At 43.5% G+C, this 12,257-nt stretch overlaps 1 protein-coding gene across 1 annotated transcript in view; it reads right to left on the minus strand.

Moving 5' to 3' along the window:
- Nucleotides 1–2,043: 2,043 nt before the first annotated feature.
- Clca1 (chloride channel accessory 1) overlaps nucleotides 2,044–12,257 on the minus strand; it is a 27,476-nt gene continuing 17,262 nt past the window's right edge. The window contains exons 10-16 of the mRNA XM_042054142.1: nucleotides 11,839–12,013; nucleotides 9,899–10,005; nucleotides 7,707–7,922; nucleotides 6,726–6,987; nucleotides 5,317–5,484; nucleotides 3,491–3,724; nucleotides 2,044–2,726 (exon numbers count right to left, since the gene is read on the minus strand). Of these exons, the coding sequence (XP_041910076.1) occupies nucleotides 2,338–2,726; nucleotides 3,491–3,724; nucleotides 5,317–5,484; nucleotides 6,726–6,987; nucleotides 7,707–7,922; nucleotides 9,899–10,005; nucleotides 11,839–12,013 (1,551 nt within the window). The 3' untranslated portion in view covers nucleotides 2,044–2,337. The remainder of the gene's footprint in view (nucleotides 2,727–3,490; nucleotides 3,725–5,316; nucleotides 5,485–6,725; nucleotides 6,988–7,706; nucleotides 7,923–9,898; nucleotides 10,006–11,838; nucleotides 12,014–12,257) is intronic.

Here is a 12,257-nt window from a genome sequence, read left to right on the forward strand (position 1 = left end):
ACTTCTGAGGATAGAGGGGGATGAATGTCAGCAAATAGCTAAGACAGAAAGCAGAGCCCAGCAGAAGAACGCCATTTCCATGAACTCTGAATCATCGGGCAGCTTGTCGCAAAATGGATCTGCATTATTACATGGGGGAAAAGCTAAATTCTTACAATGAGTAATCTCTTAGAAATTTCCCAGGCAAGTCTTATGGCAGCCATGCTCTAGAGAGTTGAACTGGGACCTCAGACATATTCGTTCACTGCAACGTAAGGTGGCCCTCTCACCCGGCATGTGGCTTGGTGTCCATTTGCACTTGGCTCAAGAGAGTTGCCTCCTGACTTTCTGTTCATTGAGTTGGCAAGGATCTGCAAGTAACCCTGACAGGTGACTAACATTTAGCATAACCACCTGGCATGAATGAAGATATTTAAAGAGAACCACACACCCTTCTGGCTTCCTTCCTCCCTTGGCCATCAGACTATAAAACTGATCCCAGTGCCGGCTAATTTGATGTCAACTTGATACACGCTGTGGTCATTGCAGAGGAGGTAGCCTCTGTTGAGGACATGCCTCCATGAGACCCAGCTACAGGCAAGCCTGGAGGTTAATTTTTAAGTTAGTGATGGATGTGGGTGGGCCCAACCTGTTGTGGGTGGTGCCATCCCTGGACTGGCGGTCCTGGGTTCTATAAGAAAGCAGGTTAGGCTACCTGTGAGGAGCAAGCCACTAAACAGCACCCCTCCATGGCCTCTGCATCAGCTCCTGCCTCCAGGCCCCTGCCCTGTTTGAGTTCCTCCTATGATGAACACCGCTGTGGAAGTGTAAGCCAAATAGACTCTTCCCTCCCTAACTTGTCTTTTGGTCATGTCTTTGGTCACCATGCTTGATGGCCTTTCATCATAGCAATGTTAACCCTAACTAAGTAAGACAATCCCCAAAGAATCGGAAGTTCCCAGAGTCTCAAGCTGAGAAAAGAAAAAGGCTGGGGTCACAGTTCCAGCCAGAGGAGGGACTTGTGTCCTGGAACCCAGTTCTGACAACTTGCAGACCACTTTTCATGAGTGATAATCCTGGGTCAGTGAGGGAAAGGGCTTGACCTTGACGCAGATGACTTAACTACTCACCTCTTACCTCCTATTTAAACTAAACCCCACCTTAGCACTTTGAATATGGAATAGGGGGAGGGTGCTAGACATTTTGATTCCTGATATGCCCACATTGAGTAAATCTCCTCTCTCTGTTTTTTACTGTTGTGTGTGTGTTTAATAGTTCTAACTTGTTCTTAAATTCTAATTGTAACAAGGAAGGTCTGAAAGTAAAGAAATACACGTTGGGTGGATGTAGAGTGGCCTGCTTTATTAGCAGATGAAAGCATCCGTTGATTTAATTGAATACTGCTAAATAAGCTCATGTTTATACATTGGTGTGGTGGTTTGAAGAGGAATGGCCCCCATAGGCTTACACATTTGAATGCTTGGTGTCTTGTTGGTAGAACTGTTTTGGGAAGGATTAGGTGTGACCTTAGTGGGAGAGGTGTTTCACTGGGGGTGGAATTTGAAGTTTGAAAATCCCCCACCAGGCACGGTCCCCCACCCTACCCCACCCAGCCTCTGCTTCCAACTTGAGGATGAGATGTTAATTCTCAGCTACTGCTCCAGTGCCATGCCTGCTGTCCTATGGTGATGATAGACTAACCGGCTTACACTGTAAGGCAGCCCCCAGTTGGATGCCTTCACCTGGGCCATGGTGGCTTTTCACAGCCATAGAAAACTAAGACGACTGTTAACAGAACATTTGGGCAAAGTTATGGAAATATATTTTTATTTCTGTATCACTTGGTCTGCATCTACCTCCTATCCTTGTTTCCTGTCACTGTGGCTTTAAGCATCACTGACTCTTGCATTTCTACACTCATGGAACTACCAGCGTGGGATTTCTTCCCACAGTGTGCCCCCTTCCACGAATGTTCCACCTTTACTCAGACCTAGAGAAAGGAAGACACATTCGTGATGATGTTAGTTCCATACCTTTTGTATTTAAATAATTTGGTTAGGCATTTCTGACATTTTAGTAGTTAGTAGATTAGCTAGCTACAATTGAATGTTATTTTTACCTAGGATTAACTAAAATCTACTAGTAAAAGCAACATTTGGTTCTTGCAAGTATTCAAAATTTCCATCCAAAGATCAAGCAAAGATTAGACCTTAGAATTTGGGCAGAGAATTATTAATACACATGGATCCAGATTTTGAGCTTCCCATATTACTATATTGCCCCCTACAGGAAGTCTAAAATCCATTTTAGAAAGTTCTACAATGCAAGGAGTGCTTTATTTATTTATCTCCTGAAAATTCAGTGCAAGCCTAGCGTCACCTGCATTTCCCCTAACCACTTCCACATTATTTTCAGCACATGGATGCCAGGGATAGTGCTGTTGATACTAACATCAGGACAAAGAGGAGCTGTGTCATTGGAGGTGGATGGCTCTTCAGGGGGGATGAACAGAGATACCCGTGCAATGTTTGATATTTCTGATTTCAGGTTGGACTTATCCACAGTCTGGATAGCAATGAAGATATCTGTGCCATTTCCAAAACTATCACCTTCCAGTTCAAACCCAAAGATTTCCTCAGAGTTGGCCTCCTTGGGGATGAGGTTGGTGGTGTTCACTTGGACGGAGGTATTGAACTTGTCTCTGAGATCAACAATATTTGTGCTTATTCGGATGATGTACTTGGAAGCTAAAATATGAGATAGAGAGATGGGGGTGGGAGAGGGAGGGAGAGAGAGGAGTGAGAGAGGCTGAGACTTGTAATTCTCAAATCTTGAGCTTTAAAAACCTGTTAGGGATTACATCATCATCTCATGAAGTTACCATGAATAGACCATATTTACAAAGATTGTCACCTCCTGTGTTACTCTTAACAAAGTAGAATATAAAGCTGCTCAGTGATTGCCTAAAGCCCCTGAGCATAGGGCTCGGCTGAAGAAGGGTGGTTTGGGTGCTAGTGTTTCTTGAATGTTAACGTGCTCAGACGATCTTAAAACACAGATTTAGTTAATTAGGTCAGGCTGTTGCCCACACATTTCATAAACACATGCTAGAAACAGAGAACCTTAGGCTCCATCCCACACCTAATTTCTATACTGATACTTTGAGAGCCAAAGTCTGGTAGCATGGGAGAGTTCTTCCAGAGATGTTTATAGCCGTCTCTATTCATAACTCTTCTCTAGAAACACAGCGAAACCTCATCTGTCAGCAGCTAAAAACAAAATCAAAACCAAACCAAAACAAAAAGCAAAATACCAAAGTTTTCTTTTCTGAGATAAACTATCTCATTCCTTAAGTAGGTAAGCGTCTTGGACTTTTTAAATCTTTAGTTTTAATTTTAGAAGCCATTCGAGATCCCCTGCCTCTGTCTACTCCTGCCTTCAACACCGACCTCTACTGTGCCAATGGTTGTTTGATAAACTTGTCTTCAGGGTCTGTACCACAGCATCTTACCTCTCCCGTGGTCGTAGTCATCCCCAGGAGCGGTCCAGGTCAGATTTACGAGCGTGTGCCCCTGGATGGTAGCCTTTAGGTCGGTGACTCGGCAAGGTGGAAAGAGGTCAGGAATGGGAGCCGAGGGGACATTAGAGGCCATGAATGATCCCCCAGAAGATGTCCTAGTGAAGCACAGTTGCTTGTCTTGAACATTATTAGTTTCAGGACGTGGAGGATTGAGTTTTACTTCACCTGTGTTAAATATAAAGGGCAATGCTGCTGAAAGGCAAGCCCTTCCTGTTTCTCACTGGATCTTTCTTTCTCCCTGTTTCTTACTTTTCGCTTTCTCTCCTCCCACCCACAAAATCCACTTTAAAGTTTGGTGACAAGACACCAAATCGGGTTGCATAAGAAGGAAATGAGCAAAGTGAGGTCTACATTTCTTTACCCAACAGGTGTTTCCTGATTGTAATATGAAAAAAAAAACCCTGCAATTAATTTTTCTAACATTTGCCCAAGAGTTATATTCCTTCTCTCATGTTTTCTTGTCTTTAATTAAAAATTTTTATTCAGAGGACAAATTGCAGGAGTGGATTCTTTCCTCCCACACATGGGTACCAGGAGTGGAACTCCAGGTGTCGGACTTGGCAACAAGCTCCGTTATTCACTAAGCTCTCTCACCGGCCTCTCGTTTTCCTGTCAGATTAAATACTATCTGTGTTATTGTCTTAAGAAGTCACTTATCACTTTGATAATATTGTGAGGGCCATAGTCACACTCATTTATTTCTTACTTAATCTCCTTGGTCTTGGAGAATTTCCTTGATTGTTTAACTTAGCCTGTTTTCACATTCTCCATATTTGTGCTTTATCTTTCTTGCTTGATTACAATTTCTCATGAAATAGTTTATGTTAAGAGTTCTAACACTTTATGCTTTTGAAAGAGACACTGTCTCACTATACAGCCCAGGTTGGTCTCAAACTCATGGTCTTCCTGCCTCCCTTTCTGGAGTGCTAAGATTGCATGTATATGCCATCCACTTCCAGCCCAATTGTCTCAGTCAATTCCTGGGAATTTATTCACGAAGGAGTTTGCTTCACAGTCTTATACAAAACAAATTCTGCGCCTCAAAGACTACTATGGCTCATGTAGCCAATTAAGTTCTCAGAACTCATCCAATAAAGGTGTTCTGTGCAGAATATGACATTATTTGGAATTTACTTTCTTATAAGTTCCACTTGTTTAAAGAATTTTTGTTGTTGTTGTTGGTTTTAATTAGGAAGGCAAATTGTGAAACCCTTTAGATTCTCTTGCTCTTAATCCAATCTGATCTTGAGCAAACATTTGAAACACAGAGTGTTGTGTATGGTCTTATTTCTTAAAGATGTGTTTTTCCCACTTGGTTACATGTGGGCTCAGGGGGCTTCCCTCTAAGAGTCTGTTTTGCAGTGGAAGAAAGTGAAAGACATAGAGATATTATATTTTGTCTTGTAGATGATATGATTTGAAACCAAAGTGTTTAAAAGCTGTGATCTGCCTAATTGGTTTTCAAACGAGGGGACTTTGCCCTCTTACAGGACAACGGCGGATGACTAGAAACATTTTTGAATATAGTAACTTGGGGTTGGGACCTTTACTGGTATCTAGTGGACTGTTTGACTCCAGTGATGCAGCAGGATCCTACAAGATGTAAGAGTGTACTCAGAACAAAGAATCACCAGCCCCAAACACCAATAAGGTAGAGTGAGGGTCAGAAACCAAGAGACATCCTTGCATTATTCTTTCTCGAGGCTTAATGGTTCTTCTAGACCCAAGTCTTTTGGTCCAGTCTCCAGACCACTTACCATTTTCAATCCAGCCGTCTATGTACATGACTCCATTCTGAGGTAAGGTTCTCTCTCTGTCTGCTGTAATTCCTCCCAGAGCCCATATTTTTATGCTGTATCTACCATTCGTTTCAAAAGCTGTAAAAAATCTTGAGTAGACACCATCACTCTTGGTAGCATCAGCACCTTGACAAGGAGATGAACGAATTCATGAATACCCAAAAGGCAACTTGACACCTGTATTTCCAATCTGCATGCGGATTAAGATTTTGCAAACAGAGAAACTGAGCATTATCAGCAAGGCTTGATTATGTATAGGATGAGGCCTAACGCTTCTGTATATTGTGTGTGTACATGGATAGAGACTTCTGTGTAAATCTTCTCACCCTGAGAAGTCTGGTTTTTTTTGGAATCAGAGGTCATTTCACATGTCTCTGTCATGACTGGTAGGATGAGCTATCAATTCACTAATTATCTGCCCTGTCAATTCAGATTGCTTTATGTATATGATGGGGAAGAAAAATTCATAATTTCTCTTCAGAGGATGTTTGGGTAGGAAATACACTTACAAAATTCATTCTAATAAAGATTCTTCTATCAGAATAAATAGACACATTCCAAAAAAGGAAATACTGAATTGTATTTCTTCTTTATAGATTTCTTTTTTTTTTTTTTTTTTTTTTTTTTTGGTTTTTCGAGACAGGGTTTCTCTGTGGCTTTGGAGCCTGTCCTGGAACTAGCTCTTGTAGACCAGGCTGGTCTCGAACTCACAGAGATCCGCCTGCCTCTGCCTCCCGAGTGCTGGGATTAAAGGCGTGCGCCACCACCGCCCGGCTATAGATTTCTTAAATGTAAGAAAAGTGGGCAGAATTTCTTACTTGGGGATCAAGTCTAACCAAAATCAAATGGATATATGAATCATTTAGAACTCTGCTGGAATTCATCTTTGTTGATTAAAGTGTGACAGTATATCTTTACTAGTAATGGAGGGATAGTAATACCTAAAAAGTGTGTGGTGAATATAACAATGAAGATTATATATATACATACATATACATATATACATATATTATATATATATATATAAGATTATATAGATATGTTTATATGTGCATACATATTGAGGAGGCAATGGACAGGAAAATGGTTGTTATTCCCTTCTCTTAGTTGGGAAGGCAGACAGTTCTGTTCAGGCTACTGCTGCACAGAATCCTACTGAATTCAAACTGTTAATGCACTTTAGCTTTGTAGAAGCCCAAACTATACCCCTCTTCATGTTTCCCAATGTTTGGGAACATGGCATGTATGAGGATGCTGAGAACTCTTTCACCAGGCCCTAGTGCCATCTGTCCTCAGCAGACCATGCCTGTTAGCCATTCCATGGTGGTGTGTTAGAAGAACTAATTTCTGCTTTCTTTGATGGTTACCTGCTCCATTATCCAGTAACTCCAGGGTCACTGTTTTTCCATTCACGGATTCAATCAAGGCTGTGACGCTGGCCCTGAGAATTGGCGAGACTCCTTGGCGAAGGGTTGCGTAGACCGTTACAGGGCTGGGGAAGTTTGCTGTGTTCGTATTCACTACTGGGGTCACTGTAATTGGAGGCACTGTAGCACTTGCTGCCCGGGAGGTGACGGTCAAAGTGAGCGTTTGTGAGCTTGCTTTCAGACTGTATTTCCAATGACCCACCTAACCAAAACAGATGCAGATATTTCCAGTCAGGAACAAAGACTTAGGACAAATGCCTATGTGACCAAAGCATGTTGGGAGCATGCCTAAAAAGATGTGGGTGTCCTTGACACTCTGTCAGTAGAGGCAAACTTGAGTGTGTTTGGACTAACCATGTGGCTCCTGTTGTCAAGACAAACCTGGATAGGGATAATGAGGCCCAAAAGCCGCGTCCTCACTGATTACTACCTGGAGTTTTCAAGGATGGGTTTCCGAGGGGCAGGAAATCATTTTCACAATCCCAAAGCAGCCGGGCGGTGGTGGCACACGCCTTTAATCCCAGCACTCGGGAGGCAGAGGCAGGCGGATCTCTGTGAGTTCGAGGCCAGCCTGGTCTACAAGAGCTAGTTCCAGGACAGGCTCCAAAGCTACAGAGAAACCCTGTCTCGAAAAACCAAAAAAACAACAACAACAAAAAAAAAACAACCCACAATCCCAAAGCACCAAGGATCACGCGTCATCCCGATTGCTATATAGTTCAATTGTTTCCCTTTCATTTGGGGACATAAAATTACACATTTCCTCTCTTTTGACTTAACCAGCAGGCTGACTTCAATGAATGAAGAATTTTCATTGTTTTTCCTAATGCTAATACTCACTTAAAAAAAAAAAAAAACAAAAAAACTATAGCCGTTTGTTAAAAAAAAAAAGTCTAATCTGCAAGGAAGTGGACTCCATACCTTGGCAGTGCCTGGGACTTGCAGGTAGGCCATCTTGGTGGCTTTGTCCACAACAAAGCCACCTTGTTTTGTCCCACTGGGATCCCAGAGAAGAATTTGAGGAGCTTGTGTTGTCCAGGTGATAAGAAATAAAGTGTCCTTCCCTACTGTGCTGTCCACAATGACCGAGCCATTCATCCACTGGTCCTTCTGGAGACTGGCTCCCCTGCTCTCCAGCTGTTGAGAAGACAGAAACTTTACATCCCAGACAGTATGGCATGCATCTCACAGTCTTAGTACCAGGTTCTCATTGCTAGGAGCCAGCTAAATGGCGTGTATGCGTTCTTGAGGCCTTTGTTTGGTATTTAGGGTCATTTAATATTCAGCTGTAAATTACTGTTCTACCTTCAAGTTCCCATACTTCTTTCTCCACCAAAAAGACCACCTCCCTCTAAGGGTTCACACTATCTGCTTGTCCTAGATGTCATGACTTCCTCTCTGCTTGTCTGAGTCTTACTGACCCTCCAGAATTGGGTGCAAGTGTGACTTTCTTCATGAAGCTTTCACTGATGTCTGTCTCTTAGGACACAGGGATCACCCTTTTCCTATACGCTTCGATGCAGCTTTCTCCCTGGCCACCCTTTGATGCCCGTTGCCTTCTGCTTTACTAGTGTAAACATCCCATCTCTTGCTGCACTAAACCCGGAGGGGAACTGGCCATAATCATTTATTACCCAGGGATAGAGGATATAAGTTAAAAATTACAAGTAAGCCGGGTGGTGGTGGCACATGCCTTTAATCCCAGCACTCGGGAGGCAGAGGCAGGTGGGTCTCTGTGAGTTTGAGGCCAGCCTGGTCTACAAGAGCTAGTTCCAGGACAGGCTCCAAAGCCACAGAGAAACCCTGTCTCGAAAAATCAAAAAAAAAAAAAAAATTACAAGTAACTAAGTTAAGCATACAGCAGTCCTTCTGAAGGGGACGGAAATAAATCCGCTGAGCCAGGTGATTGCCATTTGCCATAGAATGGAGTTGCTGCAGGGTAGGGGCTGGGTGGGAAAAGAGCAACCACGCTCCAGCAGAAAACATGATTGTCTCTTCCACAGTAATTCTTTCTGTCTAAGGTGGTGCCTATTACAAGAGGTCATGGTCATGGAGCCAGGCTTTCTGGTCCCATGGGTGGACAAGGAAAGGGTCTGGAGGTAACGGGCCCTTGTTTTCCTGGTGGCTTGGTGACAAGGCTGCTCTCCTTTCCATTTCCCTCCCTGCTTTCTCAAATTAAAAAAAGAATCATAGACAAGCCTGGGAGCTTCGCAGCTGCTGAATTCCTTTCCCGGGGCACATTCCCTTCTTGGCAAAAGGCGGCCCTTGAGTTTATTTTTTAATTTCCTGCAGGACAACCAACATAGGAGCCATTGCTATCTCCCTAGATTACAGACACAGCACACCAGCTGGCCCCCAATCCTATTGTTTGGAATCTGTCACCCAGGCTTTGCTGGACCTCTCCCCCTTCATGCCTACTGAAACTTTGGCTGAAAGTTTGAATGCACGCGTGCTGTTGTTTATTTTCTCTAGGTGAAAACTCCGTGTGCAGTGTCTGCAGTCACTCGAAGAGAGCACTTTGAAATCCATTTGCCCTCCTCAAAAGTAGTCCCAAGACATTTGAAAGATAATTTGAGCTTCTTGGTGTATTAGAACTACACGAGCCCAGAGAATCTTTCTGCTCCATGCTCAAAGAGGCAAGGTTCTTCACTCCAAGTCAGTAAATGGTAGACCCAGGGTCAAGACTCAGGAGTCTGAATGAACTGCACGGGGTTTTTGTAGTGCAAAGTGCTGTCTCTCTGCTACGGGAAAACCATGGCCAATCACAGGGAGCTGAACAATGGAAAAATAGGGTGATGAAGGACTGAACACTTGTCCTAGACAATGTATAGATGATTTGTTCTGAAGACAACACAAGTCAATCATATTCCAGCCCTTGCTTGTTAGCAAATGCTTACAAGGAATTACTAGACATGCCATATAAGTTATTTCATTGTTTTATAAAATAAGTTAATTCCAACAGCCACATTTAAATAGGTAAGGTTGTATTTGGATGTCAAGCTGAAGACTCCGCGTTTTAACTAAAACCCAAAGGAGTGTAGAACTCAAAGTGTCTAGTAGTCTCATCTGTGATTATAAGCAGACGTGAGAAGCCAAATAGTAAGAATCCCAACCTGGATGGAGCGCTGAGAGACAGCTCCATTTCCTGACGAAAGGGCTGCGAAAGCATCAACGAGGCCGTTGTTCTGAGCCTGATCGGAAGCATACGTCTGCAAACCTCCTAAAATGCAATACGTTATCACAAGTTATATTTCAGGAAGCAGGTATTTACAACATTGTAGCCATAGCTAAAATAGCAGGATAGGTAATACAGATCAATATCAAATCTATGTACACACTAACTTAGAAGTCAGTACTGATATGCGTGTGTATGTGTGTGTGTATTTGTGTGTTCGAGACATAGTCTCTTTGAAGCTCAAGCCAGCCTCAAATTCACTATTAATCCAAGAATGATCTTTACACCAAATCCTCCTACCCCTACCTCTCAACCACTGGGACTACAGGTTTATAATACTGTGCCCCATTGACACTGACTTTTCAATCCTAGCAATGAATAGTTTCGGAAACACTGCCATGAAGCTGCTTCAATTTTCTGCACAAATCTCCAAGAGTATCTCCATTTTAAAGGCCATGTGCTTTCACGTGAGAGTCTATTAAACCATAGACCCCTCTGATTGGCTTACCATTATTGAAATGCAATTCTAACGAACTGGGTTTTAAATTTGTATTTCAAATCCAGAAAGATACGTGTGAGACTATCAAGAAATAACAGGGAGCAAAGGGGCTGTTACAGAAAATTGAGATGTGTAGAAAAAAAAAATAATACACCAGCCCTGAAAGTTTGGGTATGGAGAATAAGTATAACTAAAGGAGGGATAGGAAGATGCTCCTAACTAATCTTTATATTTATGTACTTGTGTGTGCATGTGTCGCCATGTGTGTGAAGGTCAGAAGATGGTTTGTGACAGATGGTTCTCTACAGAGAATTCAGGGAGTGAGTTGGCAGCAAGCTCCTTAGCCCATGGAGTCATCACTTTTAAACTATTAAAGAGCATCCAAAGTTAGGGATAGTGTTTTATAGTGTTTCTGATGTTGCCTTGCGTCCTCTTGCAGGTAAGTGCACGTTTGCCCTGCTCTAAGGTTTAACTACTTGTGATCAATTCTTCAAGGGATCGCTTTACACCAGGACCATACTACACACACACACACACACACACACACACACACACACACACACACAAAATGATTCTTATGTTTACTCTGCTCTAACAATAAAATGTCATTGATTGATTGGTACAGCAATGCAAAGGGGAGTCCTCTTATTTCAAGGGAGGACCCAGTTTGTTTCGTGTGTCTGGCCCTGAGGCCTCTCGACTGCAATGAAGCTAGAGTGTAAATCTGCTCCCATCCTTTGCCTGGTCCGTGCTCTGTCTGTCCTCCATTTCCTTCCCTTTGAGAACCCTCCTTCTATAATCACAGGTATCAAACCCTCTATCTCAGGCCCTGCTTTCTAGGGAACATGGGCAGATAGATGAGGCTCCAACAGTAATACTTTGTATTTTTAATACTATCCCTAAATAAAAGAAAATGTTCACCTTTCCTGCTAAAGAAGCCATAGTCAGTGGAGACCTCTCTGAATCACGTTTGTGTGTGGGACTTGGATACACAACACACTGGTCTTCTGTGGAGAAACTGCCTGTGCACTGTGTGACTGACCCAGCCTTCTGCATTGTTCACCGGCTCTTCACCCCTTCCCTCCTTCTCCTTCTGTCTTTCTCAGGTAAAGTTAAATACTTATAAGGTATCCGGGAAGGGCTCCCTGAGTGGTCACTAAGGTGTAACACAATTATACTTTCTGTAGTTTGGCCTAGTCCTGGAACCAAGACCTTAAAGAGAATGGGTGGGGTCAGTTCTAATGGTCATTTGGGAGAAGCGTAGCTGTTGGCTGAGACGACTCTATGTCTCCTTATTTTATTTTTCTGGACTCTCCAGACCACTGGAGCCCAGGGTCTGCTGTGCAGACACTGGTGGGGCTCGGCAGAGCTCCCCTTACCTGTCATTGTGGACAGCTGCTCCAGCTCTTTAGCAGCAGCCGGGCCCAGGGCCACTGTGTGGATGATGGCGCCACTCTTCCTCACCAGGTCAAAGCAGGCACCGATGGTGTTGTCCTCACCGTCGGTCAGCAGCACGATTTCAGATCCATCGGTTGGATACTTCTTCTTAATCACCTAAGGGCATGATTAAGAGCGGGAAACAGTCTTGGGGTGGGCAGGGTGCTTGTGGGAACTGCATTTACACGGGACAGGAAGGAGCAACTGCAGGGGGAACATGTGCAGGGCTGGGAATGCTGGAGGAGCATCTGCCTTGCAGAGATACTGCGGTAGCGCTTCAGCATCATGGACGTCAACAGTGACTTCTTCTTGTTAGCCTGCACAGCTGTGCAATGCAGGGTAGCCCTGGTGGTGGGTGGTT

This window comes from Arvicola amphibius, chromosome 14, assembly GCF_903992535.2.
Source record: "Arvicola amphibius chromosome 14, mArvAmp1.2, whole genome shotgun sequence".
Taxonomy (NCBI): domain Eukaryota; kingdom Metazoa; phylum Chordata; class Mammalia; order Rodentia; family Cricetidae; genus Arvicola; species Arvicola amphibius.